The sequence below is a fragment of the Heterocephalus glaber genome, unplaced genomic scaffold (genome assembly GCF_053883595.1).
Source record: "Heterocephalus glaber isolate CG9 unplaced genomic scaffold, H.glaber_assembly_v1.0 deba00001497, whole genome shotgun sequence".
Taxonomy (NCBI): Eukaryota; Metazoa; Chordata; class Mammalia; order Rodentia; family Bathyergidae; genus Heterocephalus; species Heterocephalus glaber.
The window spans coordinates 11,421,377-11,442,651 of NW_028258320.1; the positions used below are offsets into that span (position 1 = coordinate 11,421,377).

General features: G+C 44.2%; 1 protein-coding gene across 31 annotated transcripts in view; it reads left to right on the forward strand.

Moving 5' to 3' along the window:
* Kcnma1 (potassium calcium-activated channel subfamily M alpha 1) overlaps nt 1-21,275 on the forward strand; it is a 732,631-nt gene that overhangs the window by 354,459 nt on the left and 356,897 nt on the right. For all 31 annotated transcript variants that reach the window (XM_004846336.3, XM_004846337.3, XM_004846338.3 and 28 more), the window contains exon 3: nt 4,963-5,024. In XM_004846336.3, the coding sequence (XP_004846393.1) occupies nt 4,963-5,024 (62 nt within the window). The remainder of the gene's footprint in view (nt 1-4,962; nt 5,025-21,275) is intronic.

Here is a 21,275-nt window from a genome sequence, read left to right on the forward strand (position 1 = left end):
TCCTGTCACATCATTTCACAGATTGAGAACCCCAGTCCCAGAGGGATTGAGTGGCATACTGAAGAGCGCAGTCTTTACCAAACCCCCACGCTGCCCTCCACACAAGTCAGTCACCCTATGTGTCTTGTGTCTGTCCTTCTCTACCAAGGGTTCACTCAGGTGGTCCTGGACTGTCCGGAATTCTTTCCTTTCTCTGGGTTTTCCACCCAACTCTTCTCCTCTTCCCATTCAAGGAGCTTGCAATAAATAAAAGTAATGTTATTTCTACACCTGAGCCTTCCTTTGATATCCATCTGGGGAAGTGTCTGCTTGTGTGTGTTGCATTTCTGAAATCCACAAGAGACTCCTGAGCAATTTGAACTTCTAGATTCCATGCTCATGGAGGCAAAGGCCAGGACTTACTTAGCTATTTCAGCTTTGTATTTCCCAGTCTCTTACTCTGGACCTTGCGCTTCGGAGTTCAATAAATGTTTGTTGCAGTTGTTAAATTCACTGGACCAAACATTATAATTTAGATGTTGGAACGATGTTATCTCTCAGAAACAAGATGTCCCCAGATTGTTTTGCCTTAGGGGCTCTCACATCTATTTTTCCTGTATATAATAAATTTTATTGTACATAAATCATACCTCAATTTTTTAAAAAAGTCACGTGGCTTTGGGATCATATGTAGAAAATTGTCCCTTTTCTGAGCAGGGTCTCTGTTGGATTCTGGCAGAAGCTGGATTCTACTTCAAACACATGGAATCATTAATTAGGGTCATTTGTTCTGCTGTGAGCCAAGGAGAACGTGTAAAGCCTGCTCAGGGGAGAATTAATTCATCCTTTTCTCTGTACTTTCCGAAGTACTCCTAGCACATTCTCCAAGCCTGCAGGCCTCATACACATGTTCTGATGGGCTAATTGTTAAGGCGACATTTGTAAATTAATCTCTGACTTGAGCTAAGTGGTTTCCCCTAATGGCTTTCATTCAGCAACTCCCCCTCTTGTCCACGAGTCAGCTTCCCTGGAAGAGCCAGTGAGAGGTAGAGGTCCCCAGGGCTCCCCTCCTTCAGTTGTGATGCACTGGTCCTGAGTGGGGTGAGGGCACCTCTGTTTTTTAAGGGAAGCTCCCTAGGTGATAGGATTCTGGTACTTTTGTGAGTCTTGGGTCCCAGTCCCTCTTTGAAGGCCCCTGTAACGTCACGTCACGTGCTAATTGGAAGCATTTGGGCCTCTGGGTGGCACCTGAAGCCAAGGTCTGGGACAGGCAGTGTCCTGGAAGAGCCCGCTTTTCCTGGTTAAGTCCCTTCTGTGTCCACATCCCTGAATCTTCCCTTTCCCAAGAGCTCCAGCAACTGAAGGGGGATACTCTATAGGAGGCCATAGGGTTTTCCATTTTTATGAAATTTCTCAGGCATTTGCAAGCTCTTCATGGCTCTCTAGGATTTCCATGTAGGGAGTGAGCTGTGAGCCTCCCTCTCACTCTGTTCATCACCAGACTCCTTGTGATAAGGAAGACACATTTTTTTGTTGTTGTTTTAATGCACTGTGTGTGTTCCTGGCATTCTTCTGTGCAAACACGTGTCATGTTTCATCCTGAGTTATGAAAATAGGTGAGTCACAGGCATCGTTGTTCCAATGACATTCATCAAATTGCTTTTGTTTTTAGGAATCAGGCACCCTGGAAATATCATTCCCTGTTGAGTATCATCACACAGCAAATGGGTGTTTTTGGTAGATCAGAGAACACGGCAGTTGGTACCATCAAGGGGAGCCAGGGTGATGGGGTGAGGCCAGTCGAAGAGAAACTGGCCAAAGCTGGCCAAGCCTGGCAGGCTACACTGAAAGTTAGCAAAGTGGTGTCCTGCGGGGCAACACTCAGTGATCTCGCCCTCAGTATCCTTTGAGTTACAATCTTCCTTTCCCGGAGACTATAGATCCCCAGAAGCCAGGAAAGGACACTTTCAGACTGAAGAGAGTTTGAGAGAAGAGCACCTATTGTTCCTGCCCTTTTCAAACTTCTCCATTTATTAATGACCCAACTAGCCAGTCGCTTCTCCTACATCGGCTATACCTGTACTGCATAACACATTACTAATCGGATAATGGCATATGATTAATCTACGGAAGGACCACTGTATAAAAGAGTATATTTCATGACTCAAGTAGATTTCAAGGTTTTGTTTCTCTTGGGGGTTATGCATAGTGTAAGGTGATTATTTGGCGCTCCATAATATAACTACTATTTGGGCTAAAATTGAATTGTTTCGTGTTCTCTGATTTTTTAAAATTTAGAGTAGGGTTCTCAGAGAGTGAGGATTTATTAAAAAGTTAGAGAAAGGGAGAGAATAAACTCATCTTTTTCAGTGGCTTTGTTAGGGCCACATGGAAGTAAAATCTCTGTTCCTGTTTTCAGGGCCAGTTCCAAAGGTTGGTGTGTTTCTCTTGCACCTGGACCTAGGTTGACAAAGTAATCAAGCCTGACAGGATAAAGAGGCCTTAGCAAATTTAATGATTATATGAATAGTTACCTTTCTATTGAGAAGCATTGGTCATTTCACACACAGAGCTAGGTGACTGTGGATGATGGTGAGTGGGGCAGTTTGGACTCCTTGCACCTCCTAGAGAGAAAACCTTCTGGCAGAACATGTGGACCCAAGCACAGGTCCATGGACAGAGCTCTCAGGACTGATGCTGGGAGGAGCCCTGGTAGGCATCTCCCTCCTGGTTTCTCTCTGTTCTTAGCCTGAGAGATGCTGATATTTGAGTTTGCATTGCAAGAAAACAGCAGGATTTCTTCCCTCCTTGTGTCACTGGCTGATTTGCCTAAAGAAGCAATGCATTATGCCCATCACAGACACATAGTGGGGGCAGTTGGGACAAATTAGTGCCAGTTACTTTGGCCATCCTGATGCTGGGAAATCATCCCCAATGCAAGAGCATGAGATCTTAGTTCCTTACAGAATGATGTAGAGGCCACTTACAAGGCTTTTTCCTTTCCTTTTTTGTGACTGGGGCTTTTTGTGGCATAGGGCTGTCTAGCCAGTCTGACAGGAGCTCAGCATTCACAGACACACACACAGGGAGCTGCATGGACGGATTAATCCTGGGTCTGCTGCTTATGAATGAAGAGGCTTTGCCCAGCTGCTCTGGCCACACCCCTTCCCTTTGCAGCTTTTTGAGAATGAGGTCAGGGCCAGGATCTAAGTACTTAAGTCTCAGAAATAGCAGCACAGCTTCAATTTAATCTTAAACTATTTGTTTTGCTGCCTCCTTCAGATAACAGAGAAAGAAGCAGAGGCTTGTTTATGCTTTTGTTTGTGTCTTGTGTTTACCTTTGCAAAGAATGTAGGATTGAGTGCATGTGAGGGGAGAGATGGAGGTGACCAGCCCAGAGGGATTCTACTGGGGGGCTGACAATTGCTGACAGACGGGAGGAGTTTCCTTGGATTCAGCTGGACCATGTTTTGGTTTTTAAAACAAAATGGAAGAATAAAATAACCCCTGGTGGTGTACTGTTTTAACATTTCCTTTTATCAGGAAATTTTAGCAGTTGCTGTGGAACTGCATATTTCTTTTACAATGCCCAGTTATTTTGATTGTTGTCTTCTGTACTCTGTAGTCCACCACCCCCCTCCCAGGAGCTCCATGGAGTTGTACAATGTTTTAGATGAGTATCTCATGCAGATTTCATTTTCCACCAGCTGCTTTGGCACACACTCAAAATACTGTGTGCAATTTTTTTCTCTTACACACACGTGCACACATATGCATTCACACACACATGCACACAGCTTGATCATGCCCTCAGCCAATGCCACCGGGGTGTCAGTGTGTAAATATTCCAGAATACACAGTTCTAAGCTCTTTAACCCTGGGACTCTTTAAGATATTAGCATAGCTAAAAGAGACTTGTTGACTGGCAGGCAGCGATTGTGTGTAGTGGTTGGGTTTACTTTCTGTTCCCAGGCTTAATTGTTGGCTGTTAGCTTCTTTTTTATTTTTGACCATCTTTTATTTACATTAATAGTCTCCTCTGTGAAAGATTAAATAAACACTTTGGAACATTGAGTGAGGACAGAAGTGTCAGTATCAACCTAATCTGTTACATATTCATTTGATGAACTTCTGTGTGACAGGTGTCCATTGAAGGAGATGCCAAGCTGTCTCTTATAGCAAGGGTGATTAACTTTGAGTGAGGAGTCTAAAGAAGGACTGTCATGTAGTTGGGCAAATGCATTACTTAATTTGGCATTGCATACCTCAACTGTTTTCCTAAGAACTTGAGAAGCGTTATAATCACATGTATATATATAGTATACCTCTATATCTGTAGATTGTGTATAAACATCTACACATATACACCCATATGGGCATTTGAACAAGCAAATTTGTGCTTTTCATATGGACATTTATTTTTTGGAGACAGTAAGTAGATTAGTGACTATCTGGGGCTGCGGGGGCAAGATTGGGGATTAATTTAATAGGCATGAAGTATCAGGATGTTTTCCTGAAAGTGGATTACGTGGTGGTCTCACTACTTTTGAGTTTACTAGAAGTCATTGAGGAATTGCATGCTTAAAATGGGTGAATTTTAATTGATGTCGCTGTATTTGAGTCCCTTTAGGTCCTAGGTTACAAATAATCTGAGAAATCGCACCATTTACTCTTTTCTCCCTGAGGTTTAATGGCTTCAGTTGCAGAGAAGCTGGACCTTATGATAAACAGAGTCAGACAAAAACCCAGTGCTGTAGGATAGAAAAGTCTGCCCGGACCCCTATTGGTAAGGAGTGAGGTTGCTGCCCACTGCCAGGTAAGAATGAACATCAAGGCAGTCCATGGAGGCAGCCAGGGCAGATTTCCAAGCAGTCCCTGAAAGCAATTGGCACTGTGTTTCAGAGGTGCTGCTGTGTGTATCAAGGAAAATAAACATCCCGATGTTCCACTCTTAAGTGATGACATCTTTCTCTTCTTTTTCAGGTTGTCTTAGTCTTTGCTCTCAGCATTGGTGCACTTGTAATATACTTCATTGATTCGTCAAAGTGAGTATTCAAATACATTATCTGCCCCTCTTTCTAAAACAAACATGACCCCTTCAGTTGGTGAATTTATTTACCTTGACACCCACCTTTACAAGGACCTCCTGAGTGTGGAAGACTTTTGGAGGAAGGCAGGGCTGTTCTGTGCTGGTTTTCTGAATGGGAAAGAAAGTTCTCCAAAGGCTGCATTGATTCTGCAGGCATGGGAGGGAGAGGTGTATGGGGTCAAGCCATCTTGCTGGGTATTCTTATTTTTAAATAGCTATTTTCTGATGAATTATTTTCACTGAAGATGTCAAGAAGTTTAGAGGGCTTTGGAAATTTTCAACCTATGTGAGGGTGACAGTGTCCACAGATGAGAGTCTGAAACCATTCTAGCCATGTTGGTAGAATTCTTTTCCTATCTGGATTTCCTGTGCTTTTACCTTGTTGGGGGACAGATGAGAAAGCATGGTGTCATTCTGTCATCTGTTAAACAAATGTTCAGCTGAAGCATTGCACACTGCTGCTTCTTGACTTGTGAAGGTAAGAAGGTGGAACAAGGAGTTCACAATGAGTCCTAGAGGTAGAGGACTCTGGCCGTCTGCGGATTCCAAGAGGGCATCCTCATGCAGATGCTTGGGAGGCTCATGCTGAATGAACTGGTGCTTCCGGGTGAGCCTGGGTAATGGATAGTGAAGACCTTTTGGGAAGCCAAAGGGAGCACTGATCAGGGCGCTGCTAGGTGGTGGCCCCTTTGCCCTTGTTCCTATGAGTGCCATCCTTGGGCATATCATTTATTCCAAATACTTTGTTGTAATTTTGAAGTTGACAGCATCTGGGAAAGAAATTGAGCTGGAGTTGAGTCTGACTCGCTTTTCTGTTGTGATGTGAACTTGCCAACTCTGGCCAAATTCAGTGGCCTTGAGCTCATTGTCCTCATTGTCGGCTGTGAGAGTGTCTTTAACTCTTTTAACTCTACCCCTAGTGTAGTTGGATACCAGACTCTGATCCTAGGAAACCTGCTCGGTATCCTTGTTGACTTGAACTCTGAGCTTAGTGCACTTTTTCTGTGGCTCAGGATGGTGGTGATTTCATGCACATCTAAACTTTAAATTTCTCAGAGCCATTTGGTCACTGGCCTGAGGATTTTGTGCATGGGGTGCAGAAGTCAAAATGTCATGTCAGGGAAAATTAAGAAAAAAGTCTGCTCTAATCACCTTTCTGGGAATCGGTCAAGTCTGAGACTATGAGCGGCCCTGCGTGCCATCCTTGTACAAGTCTGGGCTGCCTTCATCCATCTGGAACGGAGAGAGTCCTTTAGACATCCCCAGGGGATGAGAGTGTACATGCTCTCTCCATGGGAAATCCCTAGCCAAGAAAGAGAAGAGCTTTTTTCAGACTGGAAGACTCCAGTTGGCGTGTCATTGAAGGTAAGCACCCTTTTAGTATTTACTCTTACTGATTCTACTTCACATTTGAATTAAACTATAGATCTTCTAAAGCCCTTGGTCTTATTTCTCCAATCTCTCCCCAGGGGTGTTCTCATATGTTGTAGGGTGTATACCCTACCAACTCCCATGCTGGGGCTCAGGAAAAAGGTTTGGACATGTAGTCTGTGTGCCTCAGAGAGAGCACGCCTTTATATGGAAGTGAGTGTGGTGATCTGTTGGAAGGACAGATGGCTGGGCCACTCCTCCCCTTCCCCTTTCCTCTCTGTCTGCCCATCAGTATATCTTGGAAATAAAATGCTCTTGTTAAATGGATCTGGATGTTTGTCCTTTTTTAAATGTGTACTAGGAAACAGTCTTTGACTCTGTAGATTCTGGTGTTCTTGTCTTCATGGGAGGGGATGGGCAGGGGTGAAATTCCCCAAGGCAGACCCTTTTCCCTAAGTGCCCAGCCTGCCTCCATGTCCTTTGGATTTACTTTTGACTCTGCTAAGCCTTGAAGAAGCTGGCACTAGGAATCCTCCCTGATTCTGGCTTCTTTCATGGACTGACGAGGTGTCCATACCAAGGCTGACCTTCAGTCCTGTCCTCAGCTTTCCCGGCAAACTATGCCAATAATCATAGGAAAGAGACTATCCTTATACTCCCTGGGGACTGCCCTAGCTTTGTCCTAGCTTCAGACTTTCTCCCTTCTGAATCACTAAACTATTTAGCAAATTTGTTTCTGAGAACACAGTGGCTATTTATGCAGCCCCACCCACTTTTCATTTGCCTTACTTCCCTTGGTCCTGAGACTGCATCCCAAGATTCTGACCCATCAGGGGCACAGTCAGCAGCAGCCAGCACAAGGCTGTCTTCATCTTCCTGGAGAAAGCCAGTGAGGATGCTCTGTTCAGTAAGGGGAAGACTTAAAGTAGAATCTGTAAAGCCACCTTTCTGATAAATCCTCGCATTCCTGAGAACAAAGCCAAATTATCATCAATCCTAATGAGAAGATAAAGTGAAATTTTATCCACGTGTGATGTGCAACTGGAAAGAAGTAAGATAGTGGAATGTAAATTCTTAAAATCTGCCCTTCTCATTCTAAACTGTTACTGGTCCTCTAGTCACCCTTTGGCAAGCCATTGAGGTGTCTTGGAAAGTAGCTTTAAATTTCTCTTGGAAATTATACTAAACCATCATCCTGGGAAGAAGTATCTAGTATTCTTGAGATGAATTTTGGTGAGCATGTATCCCCTTCAAATAAGTCAATTGGGAGTGAGCTAATTGGGCTGATGCTATCCATGAAATGGCTTGTCTCTGTGTGTCTTTGCCAGAGCCGGGCTCAGCAAACTGGTAGGGAATATCCCATTGCACAAGTAACCCAGACCCTTGAAGTTACAAGGGACACAGATTAATATAGAAACCAGGCCCCAGTGCTTGGCTTCAGAGCAGGCCAATTTAGCCCCTGAACATGGACAGGAGACTAGGGGATTATTCATCTTCTGTGCACCTGCAGATGAGTAAGGAAGTTCAGTAAATATTGTAACTGCTGGGTTATGATCTTTTTAACCTTTCAAAACCTGTTTTACTATCAAGAGGTATGGGGTATGGCATTTCCAAAGCCATCTTCCCCTTGCACAGCTTTCCTTCTAACTTCTTAGGCCAAGACAGACAGATCCCCGAGTTGGTCTTTTTTCCATCTGAGAGCCCTTCTTTGAGTCTTTACTTTCCTAGAGTGATCACTATGGATCACTATTTGTGTATCTTCCGGTGATTACTATCCACCGAAGACAGACTGTCCTCAGAACTCCTGGAGTTGAGAGCCAAAGAGAATTACGTGAAACTGTGTTGAACTGATGCTTCATCTTCCCAGCAGTAGAGTCTCTGGAAATGCCCAAGCAGAGGGAGATGTTCCAGCACGTCTTTGGAATGACACAAATGTCAGCGCCCTCACAAGCACAGAGGACCATGACACTCACCACACACAGCAACTCTGTTCCCCCAAATATCTCCTCTAATAGCTACCCAAGATGGATATTTGTCCAAGGAGCTCTTTTTCTCTTTTTTTTTCAAAGCTTCCCTGCCCAATTTATGTTACACATCACTCCGGCTCCCTAGTCTGACATCTGTCAATGCCTGTGCTGAGACCTTTTCTCCCACACACTGTGATCCCTGTGAAACACATTTTAAAAAAATTGTAAAGCCAAGTCAAAAGTGCCCTTTGGTGCCCTAGGAGTGCTAATGTCACCACTGCTGGTTCTGTCCTTCCCCTTGACACAAGAACAGTAATTCTTATCTAATAGATAAAGAAGGGGGAAAAAAAAAGATCTGATGTCAGTGAGAGGGCAGGATTCATGGATTGTGTAATGCAGCAGTCCCCTTGCTTCCAGAATTTCAAAAGAAAGTTGGGAGAGACAGCAGCTCAGAGCTCTGTGAATTTGCATTTTTTTCAGGAGCATTCTGGGAAAGGATGACTCATATGTGTGAATATATTTATTCCTTTGATTCATGTTTAAATGCTGGTACTTCTTATTCTACGGTTACGTGGATTATGAATATTTAATGCTGGGTACACTGAAAATGAAGGTCAAGTCCTGCTCACTGACAACTTCAAGGCAGGGTCTTGTCTCTGAAAGGCACCGCTACCTGCTGTTAGCAGAGTAAAGCTGAAAGGTTATACATTGTTAAAATTTTCCTTAATGACTTTATCTGCTCCAAAATGGCTGGAACACAGTTAGGGCGCCCGCTGATTTTGCTGGGCTCTGTTCTTGGCTTCCGGAGTCAGAGCTGCTGTTTTGGGAATATGGACATTAGAAAGGAGAAAGGAATCACAGCACACATTTTGTAAAGCATCTAATTCATGGGCTCGATTACCAGGATAACAGTAGTATTTTGGCTGGGAAATGGGCTCTCCTCAGTTTATAAATTTTGCTTTGGTATTCATTCATTTTGCATATATTCTGTCATTCATTTTATACTTACTTATTCATAAATTTTGTATTTAGTCTTTCATTTAAAATATCCTCAGTGTGATAATGTTGAATATTTTCTGGGGGTAAATTATTTATGCTTAGGTATGGTTAAGGAAAACCACATTTAAGGCTGTGATGGAAAGTGACCAGTTTCATAGTCTCTGAAAATAGATTTGACACCATTGATGTAATGAGGATACTCAGAGCATTAGCAGAACTTGTTAGCTACTTCACAATTTTACCTCCGATCTCCACATCCCTCAACTGAGAACTTCTCTTTCTAAAGGGACCAGAAGGCAGATGGTTGGAGGGAGCAAGACTTGCTTGTGATGTGCTGTGGGTGAGCTATAGTGCCCAGCACTTAAAAATAAACAACATATGCGAACTCATTGTATGCTCTAAACAACCTCCTATGACCGTTCACCACTTTGTAGATGCAGAGACCAAAGCTGCAAAATTTGGCCCTAATCATGTAGCGGCTAAGCAGTGGAGCCAAGATCTGATTCAGTTTCCTTGCCCTAAAGCCATCTTTGTGACAAGTGTCTAGAAGTGAGTGAGACTGCAGATTGTGGAAGTAACTGAATGGGTTTAGCGTGGAATTGCAAGAATTCTAAGTGACTTCCTCTCATCCTGCCCAATCATCCGTCTGTGTTGCCCTTTGTTATCCATGCCCCCTTGTCGCCCTGGGAACTGTGTCTGCAGAGGACAATGCTTACAGATGTCCCACCACGGGCTTTCTCCCTAAGGTCTACAGCTCACGTGCTGTCTGAAGTCTGTCTGGGTTTGCTTCCTTCCTTCCTAATAATGACTTAGTAAAACCCTCTTCTTTTGTCATCTCATGGGGAGGCAGCATCTTGTGATGGGGTATGGTCAAGTTAACAATGAACAAGGACAGTCGATTGTTTCCCAAAGCCCCTTCTACCTGGAGAATGCCTTCTGAGTGGAAAGACTCCTTAATCTTTCATCCCTATGTAGTTCTCCATGTCTATTACTTGGCACGATGAAGTAGATAATGAGAGAGGCCCTGTTCCTTGATTCAGTAACATCTGATATCCCTTTAGAGAGGTACAGGATTTAGTCGGTTTGTTGTTGTTTTGCATTCTGTTGCAGGATATTTGTATGCCTAGAAAGTTAATGTTTTCAGGGTAATGGACTTTAGGAAAATTTGACCCCAAAGAGGTGTCTGTGGAGGTTATTGAAATGATATCATTGGGTAATCAAAATTACATTGAGTGTATAAATTTAAAAAAAATTATTACAGTAAAAGACACATTACCATTAATTCCTCTCAAAATACTTCTCACTTTAAACATGCTTATCTCATTATTCTTGTCACTTTCTGAAGCAGTTCCTTTCTTTATGAGGTATGATAAAAATGCAGTGAATGCTGCTGCCTGGTGCCATCTAAAAATATTACTGTGTGTTTTCATCTACCTTATTTGCCGTATTTGCCATTGTGTGACTTATGGCTCTCCCTCAAAGTCAAAATGACAATGAAAGGTAAAGGTTTTGAATCAATTCAGGACATCAAGGCACCTGACAGTGCACCTAAAGACACTCAAGAAAGAGAACTTCCAAAACTGCTTCAGAAAGTGGCAAGATTGAAGGGATACATGTGTTTGAAGCAAAGGGGAATATTTTGAGAGGGATTAGTGGCAGTGTGTCTTTTATCATAATAATTTTTTAAGTAAATCTTGACTTTCTGATCACACCTCATAAAATGTCTATAGCCATGCCACCCTGAGTGTGCCCACTCTCCTCTGCAATGATGTGGCTTACTTCTCCAGCTTTGTTCTCACCAACCACACACAAGTGTTGATCCAGTGCCTTTCGTGTGCCCAGTTCATGGCCCACACTGGGCAGAACCTAGCTCACAGCCCCAAGAGTGCACCGCCAACTGTCAGGCATGGTGAAGGCTGCCTCTCCCTGTCGCCATCAGCACAGCCCCACCCCGCAGCACGACCAGCTGGGAAGCCCATGGCACAGGGCAGCAAGCTGCACAGCTTACTCTTAGTTCTTAGTTCCATTGGAAAACAAGGCCTTTCTAGGTCTGAATAATTCGCTGCAGCACTCTGCCTTTGTGTCCCGTTTGAGAAGTCATGGGATGCATCGAACCTTTGTGCAAGAAGTCAACACAGATCACCATGTGTGCAAATCATCTCCCTATTCTTTTTCTTATACTATCCCCACCCTCAATTTTCTCTATCCCCCCTGTGACACTTTTATTGCCAGGTTTTGGTTTGGGAAATTATGGGTAGGAAAAGTTCAAGGACAGGATGTTCAGAACAGCACAGCACATCTGTGAAGGGAACACAACGGGAGAGCCAGCAGCTGTTGAAAGAATAGCGCATCAGCTGGTGGAGGAGCTGAGCCGACTGAGGGGCAGGGAGCAGACATGCCTTGGGGCAGAGAGGCTGTAAATAACTCCCAGTGGGAAGCCCTTGACCTCTTTCAGAGTTCAACCTTCCAGGACACCGACCTCTTAGTGGAAGGAGTCCTAACTCACCATTTCTATCGGCTACTTTTCCAGATTGCCATTGTTGTATTAACTGGGTATACATTTTCTAGAGAAGACAGGTGGGGAGCATGCCAAGGAACAGAGTCAGCTTCTGTAAGCCTTTGTTTCCTGAGGCACAGATTTTGGGGACAGGATATGTTTTTTATGGGGACAGGTTGGCTTTATGTATCCCAGATTTCTTCCTTTTTATTTTCCACAGTGTGACACAGGCTCAGCTTTCTTGCCTATTTCTCATTATACATCTAGGCATCAGGGGCCACAGCATCCAAAAGTATCCAGGGAATATTGGAGCTTCCCAGATATTTCCATGGGCAGTGCTCCGAGAGGGAAGGAGGCCTGAGCTAGAGCTTCCAACTTTGCTACAGAAGACAATTTTAGGATATAGTTACTCTTCTGTATCCAAGGATTCAACCAATATTTTAAAATATTTGAAAAAAATTACGGCTGCGCTGAATATGTACAGACTTTTGTCATTATTCCTTAACAATGCAGTGCAACAACTGTTTACATGTATCATAAGTTACCTGGAGATGATGTAAAGTACAAGGGAGGAGGGGTGCAAGTTGTAAATGAAAATGAGTATCCGTGGATTTTGATATCTGCGAGGTGCCCCTTTCAGGGGATAACTGTATAGACCGTAAAATGTTGGGGCCCGTCGGGGCCACAGTTCACTGTGCCCAGCATCTGCTTCTCTCCTCTCTTGTTCAAGGCCACCCAGCCAGCCAACCAGGGGCAGAGCTATTGGCAAAAGCCAGAGCTCTTCACTCCAAGTCCAGGCCCTTTTCTACTTGATCTCTTGGGTCTTTTATTACTAAATTAAAAAGAAAAAGAATAAACATGTGATCACCTATGCACTGACTATGAAAGCATTACTGACTTTTTATGCCAAATCTGGACTCTTGCACCTTTGTGATGAGGGAAACTTTAGGGCCAGGGCAAAGAACAATGATAATCATAGGTGGAAAAGATCAAACTCAGTCAGGTGTGTCCTTGGGATTAGTTTATTTCATCTCCATGGGCAAAGAGGCCTTGAATTCCTTGATTTTTCTGACCCTGCTTCTCTTTGTCTGTCCCTGACTCTGTCTCTCTGTCTGTCTGTACTATTTCAGAGTGGGGGTGACTAAGAGTTCAGCTCTGTTGTGGAAGACTAATGAGGCTGAACACATTGGCTTGGCCTGTTTGGAATTTGTTATGCATTACTTTTGAGGACATTTTGCCCAATTGCTCATTTGTTTTCCCTATAAAAACACTATCTGATAGCTATGTCTAGAAATCCATATTTACTGTACCCTCCAAAATTAGAATGAATTATTTCTGCCTTTCTCACTACCCTCCACAATTTAAAAGGGAATATTTTGGATGACCTGATACTCTCTTAGCTCTCTCCCTTCTTTTAAAAGAATGAGTGTTTTAGAGGAAACGAAGGAACATCTAGGCTCCCCATACTCTGCTTCCCTACTCCATTTATAGGGGGGACATGATTTTCCCCTACACACACACACACACACACACACACACGCATGCACACTGTTCTCTCAAATTCTTTGAACAATGATACATGCATCAAAAAGTCCCACGGGCATCCTTCATAGTCACTTCCTCATCTCTGCAGTTGATATGGGTTTGTACCATAAGAAGGCTGTCTTCTCCCCAGTGGCACAGCGAGATCTTGGTCCTCTCCCCAAAGTCACAAGCACCTGTGCACTCAGAAACTGCCCAGAAGTCGGGGTGGGAGCCGGCTGGGGAGGGAGACCCTGTGGCTCAGAACAGTGTCATGCAGACGCAAGGGGAGAGCTCAAGCCCAACATAGCTTAGAAGGCACAAGGTGTGGCAGCAGCTGTCAGTTTCATGGTGGAGTTTATGAGTTGGAGGAGATGTGACCTCTTTATTGTCTCTTATCCCCTTGTCCTTTGTCCTGACAGCCTGACAAATTGTAGCTTTGGGGAGACCCTGGTCGGTAATGAGTCAATTGTGGTTTAAAAATAGAATCCTTGCAGCAAGGATGCCCTTGGGACATCCTGATGGATATGTCATTGTTCAAATTGGAAGAATGGTGTAGGTCTGTCTGTATGTGTGGGGCACAGGGACAATGGTGTCTCACCTGTGAGTGGAGTCGGGAAACAGAATTTGGGGATTGGCTACCAGCCTCCTCCTCATCACAGGCGAAGACAGGCTGAAAGAGATGTCCTTAAAGGTGTCGGCGAAGTAGCTGATCTCTACAGAGTCCCAACTATGTGCAAGACCATTGGCTTGGTATTGGTGGATTTTAAACACTGTGTGTAAGCCTAGCATCTTTTCCATTAAGATATTTGAATTATATATTTTTATAAGGGTTAGGATCTTCATTCATCAACACAGGAAAAATGTAACAAAACAAGATAACAAATGAGATATCAATAGGCAATATATTATCCATTACAAAGATGGGCATTGCTAACAGTAAGTACTACAGACTGAGGAGCTGGAAAGATAGTTGGATGCTATAGAGTGTTGTGGCTTTGTGGGAGATTTTGAGTTGAGGACACAAAGAACTCAGTCTCCTTCTGAATCCAGGAATCCACAAGAAGGGTCCTCATGATGGCCTGTACTTTGACCCCAAGATCCTTGTTTTAAGGAAGTTAAGCCAAACCCTTCCTTGAAATCGGACAGTGAGAGTAGGAGTTGAGAATGATTTGGGGAAGGTGGAACAGAATCAGAAAAGCAAGCTATCCCCTGTGGCAGTAATACTTACTGTCCAAATCCACATGATTAACATCTTTGGAAATTTATAGAAGTAGAAACCAAGTGTCAGTGCTTTGCAGGAGCCTTGCTTATGTACTTAGCACATACAGTGCATCTCAAGCAAGGGTGAGATTGGGAAGAAAGTCAGTAGCAAAATGAGTCTGTGCTCCTGGCCCGGCCACACGCAGACCCAGATGCTCATCTGGAGACCAGACCTCGACCCCAGGGCCACGGGGTGATTTTCCTGGTCCCAAGGTAACTTCTGCCTTCGGTCCCATAAAGAGTATTAAGAGTTACATTTTGCAGCTGCATTGGTATACAAACACATATAATCCAGGCAGGATTCATTATTTTAATATTTTAGTTACTTAATATTCATTGGTATTAATTTTTTGTTCTGCTTATAAAAAGTTAATATGAAGACATTTATGGGTCTCTAGGAGTCTGATTGCCCCTCAGCTCTGTTCCTGCTATGTCAGATGGAGAAGCTGGCTCTCTTTCCTCTCTCCCTGTTCACCCCATCCTTCTGAAAGTTTTCACAAGAGAACGTGCTCAGTGACAGATGCCTTACACCACACCTTTCCCAATGTCATAAATTGTTTCAGATGGGAAAATAAAAATAAACATTTCATTTTAAGCCCCATCTTATGATTTGACTTTGGGAAATATTAACTTCAACAACCTCGCATTGAAACAAAACAAACAATTTTTAAAAGGCACCTGTGGAAAAAATTTTTAAAATACCTAATAATCTTGCTTTTCTGCAGTGTTTTAGAAAAATGCATGCTGGCTCTATCTCTAGATCTGAAAACGTCTTAAAGTTTAAGAAGCCTGAGCCACTGTAACAACAACAACAACAACAACAACAACAACAACAACAACACCGTATTCTTTATTGGAGATTTGGAAGCTTCGGTAGACAGGGGAAAGCAGAGGTTAGAAATGAGTGAGGCAGGTCTGGAGGGCCTGGATGAGCTGTAAGCTTGGGCCTCCCCTAAAAGTGGCTTCCATCCCCGGAAGCTTGTCCCAAGTGGAAATGCAGACTCATGTGGCCAGATTCTTCAACGTTCCAAAGAGAAAACTGTGCTTACATATTGCACCTCCTGTTTGAAAATATTGGCCACTAATCCCAAACTCTTAAAGTACTCTGCAGGCCAAGCAAAATACCTCTTCAGGCCAGATTTGACCCTCTGTTTTCAACCTCTAATTTCTCTCTCTCTCTCTCTCTCTCGAATTACCTCTGCTCTCTGAGTGCCAGGAAATGGTCTTAAGTCTTCCTGTGCCATCTCCCATAAAGGACATCCCAGCCCCCATGGAGTGGGGAATTCTTGTTCTGTGGGTGCTTGAGGTTGTTTTCCATCTAACACATTTTCATACACTCCTTAATTAAATTCCCACTTTTCTCTAGGCAAATACTGTATGTCACAGCAATAAATTACCCACAACTTACTGTAAAGCCCCAAAGCTACATGTCACTAACTCTACGTCATCTCTGAAAATAACATTTCTAGAACCTCATAAACATACACTCTGTTTGTTTAAGAACTCCGAGAGCTTTTTAAACATGGTTGCTAAGTCACAAGGGTGTATTTTCCAGGACATAAATGGAAGTGAACGTATCTTCTTTAAATTGTCAGATTCTTTATAAGAGAAGAGGCTTGGATTTGTCTGTCTTGCCAGTGTATTTACTTGACTAAACAGAGTTGATTATACTAAGTGTGTAATGGTTGGTAATTGTTGGAGACCATCTTCTACCTTGTTAAATGGACATATTGTGTAAAACTTGGCTTCATTTTTAGTATGTGTAGCTGTAAAGCATGGGTTAACAGATAAATCCTGGTTGCAGTTTTCATCATCCCTAAGTTCACAATATACTGGACATGGTGTTTAACATTTACTGATAAATTCTTATGCTGTGGTCCCTTCAGAAACAAAATTAGAAGTGTATTTGCGCCTTTCTCCCCAGATATGGTCCCGAGTCTGGGCTAAAACTCCATCACTGACCTTTTTACTTTTTGCATGGAAACTTGGCAGATCTTACTAGGGGTAGCATTAAGCTCTCTTTGAACGTGGAGCCTACAGCTCAGATATTTTCAGACTATGGAAAAGATGGCCAAATTATGTCAACCCCAATTCTAGTACAGCTGCTTCGTCAGTCTGGTTTCTGCATGGAAAATAGTCAGGCCAACTTTCACCCATCTGGATGCTCCTAGCGAGAAATTGTAGCTAGGGCAGCAGGACCTTCAGTGTTGGAACCAACATCCTTCCTAACAAGGATATACTCTGCCCATGTTCCTGCCTGTGCCCATGCAGAATAGGAACTGTCCTTTGAGAAGCCAGCATTTTCCTACACCTGCCGCTCTCTCCCCATGTCAGAGAATGACCCATGGCCCAGTTTGAGATATACTTGATCTTGATGTTCTGGATGGAACTGCAAGGACAGCATGTAAACAAAGGTGAAAAGAACATGGGTGCAATTAGATGACTCCACCTGGCACATGCTTTTCCTCTAGCAGCAGGAGGAAGTGAGCAAGGAGTGCATTAGGACCGTGCCCTCTTCATAATAGCATGAACAGGAATAATAAGGCAAAGTCTGTAAAGAGCAGCATTAATAATTGAGATGTGCTCCCAGCAGCCGTGCCGCCTGTCAGTGCCTCGGAGCACAATCTGTTACCAGGCACGAGAGGAGGCTGAGGAGTCGCTGGGGAGGGTGCATCTGGTGGCTGAGTGTCTGTGTGCACCCATGTGCCTGTGCTCGGAGGAAGCGTGAGTGAGTGAGAGCTGGCAGCTACCGCAAGTGAAATTATAGAAGGCACCGTGTATGGATTACCATGTAGATGGGGGTGGTTCTTTGGGGTGGCTGAGCATCTCCCTTTGGAAATTGCACAAGAGCTACTGAGAGTTTTGCTTGCTAAGGGCCCCAGTGTTGGTCTGTGGAAACCATACCAAGGATTCCTGCCCTGTGAAGCTGGTTTATCTGCTCATGTACCTGTGTTTCTGCTGCCATGAAGATCCTGGGACTCACAGAGGGCCATTTGCAGTCTTACACTCAAAGGTTGAGCAGACCTGTATTGAGAGCCCTGTCTGCCCTGGCCTGCAGAACATGTCTGAGTACAAGTGTCCCTGTAGACCGCCTTCTCTTAAGCAGGTGCTCTCTCATCCCCCCAGGGCACTGAGGTCTTGACCACGAAGAAGCAATGCTCAGGAGGCCAGGGAAGAGAGGCCATTGGCTGCCTAGTTCTTCCTCCCATACCAGGTAGCACAGAAAGGAGAAGATGAAGTGGAGGCATCTGCTGGGCATAACTGAAAGTGCTTTTCTTATGCATTCTGAGTTAGCCTCTGTTCCTGGAGGAAATTCCTCCTCAGCCTATGATTTGGGGATTCACACACCATCCAGTTGGCCCCGCTACCTAGGCCCAAGCCACTGTGCCAGATCCCCTGGCACCACTGCTTGGTGTCAAAACAGATGGGGACAGCTGCCCCTTCTCTGCCTGCTGGATCTCCTGCCCACTGTGCGGCATTAAAAACAGACATGGGCACACAGGTAATGGGGAAAAAATAAGAACCAAGATACATCATGTACAGGTACAAGCGCCCAATGATCAATGTAAACATAACGTATACCTAAAATGTACCAATAAAAGAATTTAAGGAAAAAAGAACAGGCATGGGGATCACTGGGGATCCCTGCCTGTTCATCCACCAGTCTTCAGACCAAGTCAACAGAAAACAGAAGAGCAGCTTGAGTAGTTAGAGGTCCCCCCTCCCCTGAATTTCCTACTTCCTTCAGATTCCTTCCCGCCCTCACCTGTCTCCAAGCCAGCCAACTGTGACAGTTTAATTGGTGCTGGAGGACGAGGCAGTGGGAAAGCAGGCAGGGGTGACCAGCATTCTGGAAGAAAGAGGGTGCCCTGAGATGCCTGAGGGGAACCATGACAGACAGGTCCAAGAGTGCTGTGCTGGGGCAGAAGGTCAGGGCTCCTTGCTTGAAAAGAGTGCTGACTGATGGGAGAAACATTTGTTCTCCTCCTCTTCTTCTTCCTCCTCCTCCTTTTGCTGCTGGGACCAGTATTGCATGTTCGTATTAATTGGCAGCACCCTCTCCTCCACGAGGCAGAGAGAACAGCTGGGAGGCTCTGCTGGCGAATGAAGATCAGCGGAAAGGATGCCTAGTGGTTAGCAGCAGGGCTTGGAATCAGAGCTTCCTGGGTTAATTCTGCTCCCCTGCTTTTTAGCTGTGTATCCTTCCACAGGCTACTTAACCTTTCCAAGCTGTAACAGTGGTGAAAGTGATGAGGAGGGACAGTGATAATACCTGCCTTATGGTGGTGCATGGAAAAAAATTAGGCAACGTATGAACAGTGCTTAGTACAGTGCCCAGCATGAACATGGCCAAAATATTAGTATTGTCCTTTTGAAATTTGTTTTGAAGTTTTCATCAGGTCTTTAGACAGACAAGATGTGGATATAGTGAAGATAAGACACAAACAAAACCTAATGCAAGGTAGTAATGTCATCAATTATTGGGGCAGTGGATAAGACCTGCACTTCTGAAAATGGCAAACCTCAACTCATACAGCATATGTGCTGTGCAAATATATGTGTGGACTGGTTTGTGTTAAGGAATATATATATATATATATATATATATATATATATATATTATATATTCTTTTTTTTTTGAGACAGGATCTTGCTATGTAGTTCAGGCTGGCCTTGAACTCACGGCAGTCCTCCTGCCTCAGCCTCTCGAGTACTGGGATTATAGGCATTTGCCACCACACCCAGGTGACATATGTTCTAACTGTGAGATTTGGTAAAAAGTCTTTGAATCCAGTAGAAAGTGTACTCTTTGGGCTGCAGTAATTGAGGGAGACTTTGGGGCATGGGGGAAAGCAGACCAGTCTTGGGTCCCAAGGCGATGGATAAAATTCGATAACAGAGGCAGGGGATAGTATGAGCAGCTTCCAATACTCCTCCCTGCCAACACCAACTCCAAGTTCAGAGGGACAGCCCCCAAACTACTCTGAGCTTTAACTCTTCACCAGGAGGATGGTGGGACCCACAGAAGCAATTGTTCTCACAGTTATAATTTATTTCAGGGAAAGGATCCAGGTTAAAATCATCCAAAGGAGGAGGACAGTTCTGAACATGGAGTGTCCATCATCATCTCTCTGTGGGCTTGGGGACAGCATTACTTTTCCAGTGACCATATGTGAGTCCATGCAGGGAGACTGCCAATCAGGAGGGCTCCTTTGGGCCTCAGAGTTCAGAGTGCTCACTGGCTTCATCATGCGAAGCTGGGGTGCCCTTGTGTCCATCTCAGTCTCCATGCCCTCTGGAGCACAACAGACACTGTGCAACTCAAAATCACGTGGCTAAAGCCATAAGTCCCACCATCAGACTTTCTGGGGTGGTCGATCCCCTCCTGAAATCCCAGTGTGGCCATCTGGCTGGCCTACAACCCCAAGCAAAGATACCTGGATCAGGTATGACACCCTGAGGCCTTAGAGATTGCCTGCTGTTAGCTGAGGGCAAAGATCAGAGATCCTTTGGGCACAGTTAACATCTCTGTAAAAGTCAGGGATGGGAGTAGACCGGCTGGAGGCAGGACCTCTTCCGGGGAAGACCGGGAGCAGGTCCTTTGATGACTTTTGTGGACAGCAGAGGAAGGAGAGATGCTACTGTGTGAACTTGGGTCTTGCAGATTCTCTTCATGTCAGGGAATCACTGTTGAAAGTATTAATGTAGCCTGCCCCTTGGTCCCTGTACATACCCAGGCTGAATGACCTGCCAGGGGAACCTGCAGCAGGGGACATAATGGACCTTTGTGTCAACCCTAGGTGACCAGAGCTTTTCCTATTCCATGTTCCTTTGCAGACCTCGTGGATGGTTCTGTAAGTGCCCTCAGCATTCTAGTGAGGAGAGTGTCTGCCTCCTTGCTCCAGTTTGACTTCCCTACTCCAAGACTAGATGGGTCAAAGCCAGAAAACACTCTGAGCTCTGGGAGGTGATAAGAAACATGCATGGCTTATCCTTGCACCACAGTGCTCCCTTACAACCTGACAAATGAGATGACCTCCAGCCAGGGACAATCATAATTGTGCAGTCAAATTAACTTGGGTTTCAACTTAATGAAGTGCTTAATGGCCTCAATGAAGCTGAGTCCTAATATTTGGAGAAGCAAGCTGAACCCCAGGAAAGAAAAGAATAGGTTCCAGACAATGCCCATGAGTATTCATCGTGTTTGTGCAGTCAGCCTTTTCTGAAATTTAGCCTCTCGTGTGAGGATAAGTAAGCACCCAGTTCTTCTGTATTTTTGCTGAGGGGTTTTCTGCTAAACAAGAGAGAAGAAAGAACATTTTATTGGAATTGTCTGCTGAACTCTGTGTTCTGGGGCACATTTCTTAACTTCACAGGATTTTAACTTTCTCAATTGAACAATAAGAAAATTATTCCTCTTTCTTTGAAATCCTCCCCCAAAGTATTTTATTGGAGTTAAAAACTGATATTCTGGAGGCAGGTGGAATGGGTATAAATCCTGACTGTTACTTATTAGCTGTGTGGCCTTGGGTGAGAAATTAACTTTTCTATGGTTTAGTTTGCTCAGCAATAATAATGGGTAATAAAT